General features: G+C 31.3%; 2 protein-coding genes across 2 annotated transcripts; one reads left to right on the top strand and one right to left on the bottom strand.

Annotated features, from left to right (window-relative positions):
* Positions 1-302: 302 nt before the first annotated feature.
* On the bottom strand, positions 303-7,053 carry LOC145746301 (putative protein FAM10A4). Its single transcript, XM_082564561.1, has 8 exons — positions 6,871-7,053; positions 5,998-6,152; positions 5,686-5,780; positions 5,479-5,606; positions 5,243-5,333; positions 4,736-4,858; positions 920-1,057; positions 303-792 (listed from the first exon to the last, which is right to left on the bottom strand). The coding sequence occupies exons 1-8, from the start codon at positions 6,996-6,998 to the stop codon at positions 619-621; spliced, it is 1,032 nt and encodes a 343-aa protein (XP_082420687.1). The 5' UTR covers positions 6,999-7,053; the 3' UTR covers positions 303-618.
* Positions 1,150-4,556, top strand: LOC145746292 (sarcalumenin-like). The gene is made up of 7 exons (XM_082564548.1): positions 1,150-1,262; positions 1,377-1,610; positions 2,072-2,176; positions 2,343-2,543; positions 3,001-3,175; positions 3,464-3,659; positions 3,809-4,556. The coding sequence occupies exons 1-7, from the start codon at positions 1,205-1,207 to the stop codon at positions 4,232-4,234; spliced, it is 1,395 nt and encodes a 464-aa protein (XP_082420674.1). The 5' UTR covers positions 1,150-1,204; the 3' UTR covers positions 4,235-4,556.
* Positions 7,054-7,312: the final 259 nt, after the last annotated feature.

Below are 7,312 nucleotides of genomic sequence, written 5' to 3'. Positions count from 1 at the left end.
CTATGAAATCCCTAACTGCCATAGGCAACTCGAGACTGGGTCAGAGTAACTGATGTTACTCTATGTTTAAGTCAAGCAATCGACTTTCCCAGATCAAGGATAACGATATATACAAAAAAATGTTTTATTATCGTTACGGAAAAAAAATGCTAGCTGAAATATCATAATACTTATAATATATTACGCTTTAATAAAAATAAAATACGTTACCAGAGAAATGAAGGGTGAGATTTATCTTCGACTTTTCCTCGTAAGGTTAAAGTGTCTAAATAGATGTCCTCTTAAATATAATTCTGTAAATCGTTTACACAAGGCATAACAAAAACTTGTTTTATTGAACGATTATTGGTAAACTGCGCGCCTCACGTTGGACGTTTTAACAAAACAATGATTATGGTATACAGAAGTATAATTATTTATCTTTTCAATTACATGCCATAATTACGAAATATCATACAGAAAATTAAGGTGTGTAAGCTAAGCGTTTTTTCTTATCAGATAGCAAAAATTTAGAAGAGCACATGCAAAGGTCAAAGTTTAATTTTTCTTAAAAAAACTAGTTTATGCAACAGCAAAAATGTTCAGAATTGTAATGATCATCTCATAATCCTTTTGTTTTTAATCAAGGTCAATGTCGTTCGGTACTTCAAATATTTTTGGCTCTGTGTCTTCAGCTGAGGCACTTGGTTTTTCTTCTTTCATTTTACTTGGGTCGAACTGAGGCGGCATTCCAGACGCGCCGGCAAAGTTAAACATTTTTGGAATATCTTGTTGCATATTTTCCTGAGCCTCCTGCAATAATAAAGTATTTTTAGGTTAATTAAATTAAAAAGTTTTTTAAGGTTATTTTTAGGTTAATTGAATTAATAAGTTAATTGAATTAAAAAGTTTTATTAAACAACAAGTAGTTTTTTTTTACCTTATCGCGTTTTTCCTGTTCCTTACGAGCCTTCTCTTGCGCCTTTTGTGCTTTTTTAACTCTTTTCATGCGAGCCGCCACTTCCTTTTCCTTTTGTTTACGCTCTTTTGCCATCTTATGTTCGCGAATTTTTTTGGCCTGAATAAAAACAAAAAAATTGCGAGGACAAATACAAATAATAATAAAAATAACGAAGCGTCCACTACGTGCGTACTTTTAGGGACTTTCCCTAAATTCGATTTACCTAAAACCGAAAACAAAATTGCAAAATTATTTTTGCACAAAATGGATATAACTAAAACACAGTTTGTGTTGTTTTTTATGCTTTGTAATAAAATTATCGGTAAGTTGCATTTAATAATCGAAAAAATAACGTTATTGTGCGACACATGTTTTTCTGAAATTTCCCGCTATTCTTGAAAAAATGAATAAAAATCAACAATAACGTTTTGTTAAGGTACAACTAGCAGTCGCCCAGAAAATGGTAATTTTGAGTCTAAAAGTCAATCGGGTGATAGCTTAGGATTGCGGCCACGTGAAATGGTACACAAGGCATTGCGGTACGATCGTTCAATGCCAAAATCACACACAGAAATTTTAGATAAACTTGTTTCAATTTACGAAAATGCAATTAAGCCTTTGGAGGATGCATATAATTACAATGATTTGCCTGTAAGGACTGATACAACAGGTTTGTGGAAGACTAGATAAACTTATTTTAAGGACAAGAAAAAATTACCGGCAGCGAGTGTAGTGGTAAGAACACTTTCTACACCATACATGAGGTCGTGGGTTCAATTCCCACTGATCTCATGCTGTAGCACTGTTAAATAAAGCGCTATAAACGGTATGAATTCTTGCTGAGCCAGCACTTCATCAGCAGCATAATTACCGGGCAAATATAATCTATAATATCCCAAACTTCTATAGGCAACTCGAGACTGCGTCGGAGTAACTGATGTTACTCTATGTTTAAGTCGCGCATTTGACTTTCCCACATCGAGGATAAAGATATATTCAAAAAAAAAATATTAAAAGTAAACTGTAGGCTATACATAAAAGGCCGGAGAAATAAATTCAACGGGACAATTCATTGTAGGAGATATAAGTAACAGATTATATTTTGAAGGATATTTTTGTTTTTGTTAACAGTTGGGTTTATTAAGGCAAAACCAATGGTTTTGTTTCTTGGGCCTTGGAGCACGGGAAAAACGACGATGATTAATTACATTCTAGAAGCTGATATTCTAAGAGTGGGTAAGTATATATAAAAAATTTTAAAAAAAACAAGACAAAAAGATTGTAAATATCGGATATAATTAATGGCTTCACTATTTTATAATAAAACTTTTTTAAATCTAAATCATGGCAAAGTAGTTCAAATGTAAAATATTTTATTTCAAGTTTTTGGGTTTTATTCTAGGTGCTGAACCTACCACATCAGAGTTTACAGTAGTCAACTATGGTGATAAAATTAAAAATACCGAGGGAGTCGTTTTAATTTCTGACAAAAAGAAAGAGTTTTCACCGCTTGAAAAATATGGTCAAAATTTTATGGAAAGATTTACAGGAGTTGGACTCCCGCATCCTTTGTTAAAAAAAATCACATTTGTTGATACCCCAGGTATCGTATAAAAAGCAAACCCTACATCAAGCTAAGCTTCAATTTAAACACCTTTAAAGGGTGGTACTAAAAAACGTTTAATCTCAATTAATGCACTAAGCCAATCAATTTTAAAAAATAAAAAAACTACAAAAAAAATTCTGAATAAATCTAATATATATATAAATGCCTATTTTTTTTATTAACTCGCTTAAAAAGATAATACAGATTTGACACTTTCGTAGCACCTTTCTCACTAACTGCAAATAAACTTAAAATATCACTGATAAGTCACATTCATAACCTAAACTAGTTGTCTTATAAGTATTTACTTTGGTAGCTAGGCTCCCAGGCTGTTATGACTTTTGGGTATATAACTTAAAACTGGTCTTTTTTGTCTTACAGCATTACACATAATTTTTAGGTTTTAAAAACACTACACTGACTGTGCCTATGCTTAAACTTTTCTTATTTTTAGGTATTATTGAAAACAGAAAACAACAAGAAAGAGGATACCCATTTAATAAAGTTATTCAATGGTTTATCGACAGAGCTGAACTTATTTTTATTGTTTTTGATCCAACTAAACTGGATGTTGGTCTAGAATTAGAAACTTTGTTTAAACAGCTAAAGGGAAAGGAATCACAAATTAGGTAAAACAAATTCACACATTTTAAAAATTATTAAATTTTAAAAAAATAATTCAATTTTAAACAACAAACAAAATTAACAAACCTTTTACACAAAAAAATGCATTTAAATAGAAAAACAACAAATTCTAGCCTTACAATAATCAAACATTTTGTTAAACAAGCGTCATTAAATTTAAAAAAAACATTTTAAAAAATGACAAAAAACATTAACAAAATGATAAATACATACAATGATTTGGTTTAAACATAATCAACCCCAAAACCTACATTACCATTTTATTTTTTTAGGTTAATATTAAACAAAGCAGACAGTATTGCTTCACAAGAACTAATGAGGGTTTACGGAGCGTTATTTTGGAGTTTAGCACCTTTGATAAATGTTACAGAACCGCCGAGAGTATATACCGGCTCGTTTTGGCCTTACGAGTACAATCCCAACACAAATACTGCACTGTTTAAACAAGAAGAAGCTTCACTATTTCAAGTAAGCTTTGGCTAAGCTTTTATATTACTTAACTATGTATTTTATTTGATTAGCTTTAATAATTTTCTTTTTTATGATCTGAGATCTGCTATCTTTCTAGTGTATATACATAAACCTTTCGCAAGTAAAACTTTTCCTGATTTTTTTAGGATTTGAATGACATTATTGAAAATCGAATTGAAAACAAAATAGCCTTCGTTCGACAACATGCATCAAGGGTAAGAATCCATGCCCTTCTTGTCGACGAATATTTATCAAAGTTTAAAGCAGAATGGGGCTTTTTAAAAGACCAAGATCATGTGGCCGAACACTTAATTCGCTACCCTTACAGATATGACATTTTTAAAACTGTGCAATCTAAACATAACGTCAGTCCTTTCGATTTACCTAACTCCGAAGTTTACCAAGAGTTTTTTGCAATTAATTCTCTGCCTGAGTTTCAGTCTCTACAACAGCACTGTGGTTACTTTTCTGGCTGCCCAATGGATTTGCTAGAAGAGGTCATTTCAACTACTCTGCCTACCCTACTTGCTACAGCAAACCGACAAAAATTAGGCTCCAGAGAGGAGTTATGAAACGTCGATACAAAGATTACTGTGATTTTTTACGATTTAACCTATTAATTTAAGAGGGTTTGCTTCATGATTTGGGATATGATAATATAGTTTTGATACATTTTAAAATTTTATTTGTTGATTTTAAGCTTATTGTTGCTCTTGTACTTTCGTTTAGCCAATTAACATACATTGGGTATTTAATGGAATAAATTTAACTTTGCTGCTGTTATTTTTGCCCCAATAAATATTGTCTGTGGCCAAAAAAAAGCTTTTCTAACAGAAATAATTTGATCGCACATACAGGGATTGTATAAGGGACTTAGTATCTATAATTTAAATACTTTTTGGTACAAATCAGGTACCAAAAAAACACAATTTTTATCTTGTTTTATCCCTTATGTAAGAGGACATACCATAGAACCTTATCAAAGAGCAAATTTTATAAGACTATACCTTATCTGCTTTGCTAGTCTACCATTAATACCCCCTGTTTAAATGAAAAAGTTAAGGTCGACTTACATTTGGTTTGATTTCCCTGATTATTTCATCAATTTCCTCACTATAATCAATCCTCTGAGCAACCTCTAGATTGTGGCAAGCCATGTCCCAGTTTCCTAACATTCTCTCTGCTTTACCAAGTACCTTACAACAATATAAAATCATTAAATTACATTTATATGCATTAAAATAAACTTTTCTAAAAAAGAAAAAGGGGACAGTAAACAATTATTATATATATATATAGGCTATAAAGTTTGTTAAATTTTTCAAAAGTTTAAATAGTTTATATATTAACAAATAGTTCGTTACCAACCTTTTAGCATACCCTAGTATAAACTAAATCTAACAGACACATAAAAATTAAAAAATTTCCGCAACTGTATTATAATATTTTAAAATTTACATTTAAAACTAGAACAAAACACTTAATACATATTAAAAATAAATACATTGTATAATAATCACACCACAATAACTTCCTTTAATAAAAAAAAGAAAACAATGAGTTTTTTCTTTTTATATTACCTTATAAGCAGCAGCTGAATCAGGATTTATATCCAGAGCTTTCATTGAATCTCTTACAGCAGCATTAGGTTTACCCATTCTTAGATAAGCTCTAAAAAACACAATTTAAAGTTAAATTTGTGCTGTGTAAAATTAAAAAAAATCAAGTAACAAGATATAAGAAATTGGGTCAACAACCAAACAAATAAATTTTAACAAAAAATGTTTAGTTTTATACAAAATCTTTTTATACTAACGTTCCCCTTTTTATAAAGAGTGCAGTCCTCGAGTTATCTAAGAGAATAGCGGTGGTAAAATGCTTAACTGCACCCCCGTTGTCTCCATCATTAAGTGCACTCATTCCAAGTGAAAATAGTTCACTTGACTATACAAAATAGCATAAATTTACATTTTTTATTAAAAATCTTATGAAGACACTTTTTTGAATTTGGACACGAATATACCTGCTCTGCATCTTGTTCAGATGGTTCCTTGGAGGAATCTCCCATCTCCTGAGGAGGATCAGTGTCCCCAGGGATGACCCCATCCATGTCAACATCTATGAAAGTTAAAAAAAAATTAAAAGCAATATTTTATTAAAAAAATGTCAAATTTAAACACAATCAAAATAAAAAAATAAATTTTATGAAATATTTGTTTTAAATATTTTTTCCATAAAAATGTGGTTGTAAGTATATATAAAAAAATAAAAACTTATTTCAGTTTTCTTTTTTGTTGTTATAGCAACCAAATTTAAAGAAAATTAAGACACGGACCTAATGGCTCTTCCTCCGACTCCACTTCCTCTTCCTCACTACTATCACTGGGGGACTTAGACCACGCTTCCTTCTTTGATCCCGCAGCATCCGCATAAGATTTTCCATCTCCGCTTTCTTTTGGTTTTTCTGTCTCAGGAATGTTTGCCTTCAAACTAAGTTCAGTAAAATGATTAAAAATTGCTAAAAAATATTATAGGCTAATTTTTTTTGCTAATTTTGCTTTTAGTAGAACATTTACTAACCAGTTTATTATTATAACCATATATAAAAGTTGGTGTAAATATCAAGAAAGTTATTTTTATTTTAAATTAGAATATCATAGAAGGTGTCCAGTCTGGAAAGTAGGGCAGTTTTCGACGAGAACTCGTGCATGCAAGCGTAAAAAATGGCGTGACTGCGCATGCACGCGTACTACGATTTTCGGTCTACGCGTGCACGCGTAATTTATGTTGGCGTGCTTTACTTAAATCTGGCTTAAATAAAAAAGGCGTCAGCATTGCGCGTGCACAATTTTTTTTAAAAACCAGGCGTGCAAAACGTTAACTTCGGGTGTGCATTTTTTTCTGTTGGCGTGCTTTACTTAAATCTGGCTTAAACAAACAAGGCGTCAGCATTGCGCGTGCACAATTTTTTTTAAAAACCAGGTGTGCAAAACCTTAACTTCAGGCGTGCATTTATTTCACCGAAAAAAATCTTGTGCGTGCACGCTGCCCTACTTTCCAGACTGGGAAGGTGTTAAGTTGGTTTACAAATTGTCTTAAAAAAGAATGTTTTAAGGAATATAAACAACAAACAAAATCAACATTTTTTTGTCAAGTTGTTCATAAAATGATGTATTATCATACACTAATATTGATTTCACAGACTTACTCATTAATGAGCCATTCCTTGAAAAATCCAAGTTCAGGTGTATTCAAAATTGAAACATTAAACTTGCACAGTTGAACAAATTGCTTTAACATTTCCATTTTATCTCCAGTAATGCCATAATCCGCCATGACGAAGCAGTGACTAACAACTTAACGCTATTAACTGTATTTCTTAACAATTTCAAAGCTTCAAATAAAAAAATAACATAAACGTTATATTTATTTAGTTTAACTTTAAATATCCGCGTTCTTCAAGCTACATTTTTTTTACATTTTCCTAATTACTTAGTTCTAAAGTTAGTATGATGTATTTTCCTTAAAACAAATAAAAACCTTTTCTGTAAACACGTTTTTTTGGCGTTTGTAGTATTTGTTTATGCAGCGAAGCGTGCTGGTTGTTTGCAGCATGCGCTTGCCAAAAATTTAGCAAGGTTGTCAAAAAT

This window comes from Corella eumyota, chromosome 1, assembly GCF_963082875.1.
Source record: "Corella eumyota chromosome 1, kaCorEumy4.1, whole genome shotgun sequence".
Classification (NCBI taxonomy): Eukaryota; Metazoa; Chordata; class Ascidiacea; order Phlebobranchia; family Corellidae; genus Corella; species Corella eumyota.
Note: the sequence above shows the minus strand (reverse complement) of the source record. Positions and strands in the feature narration are given on the sequence as shown.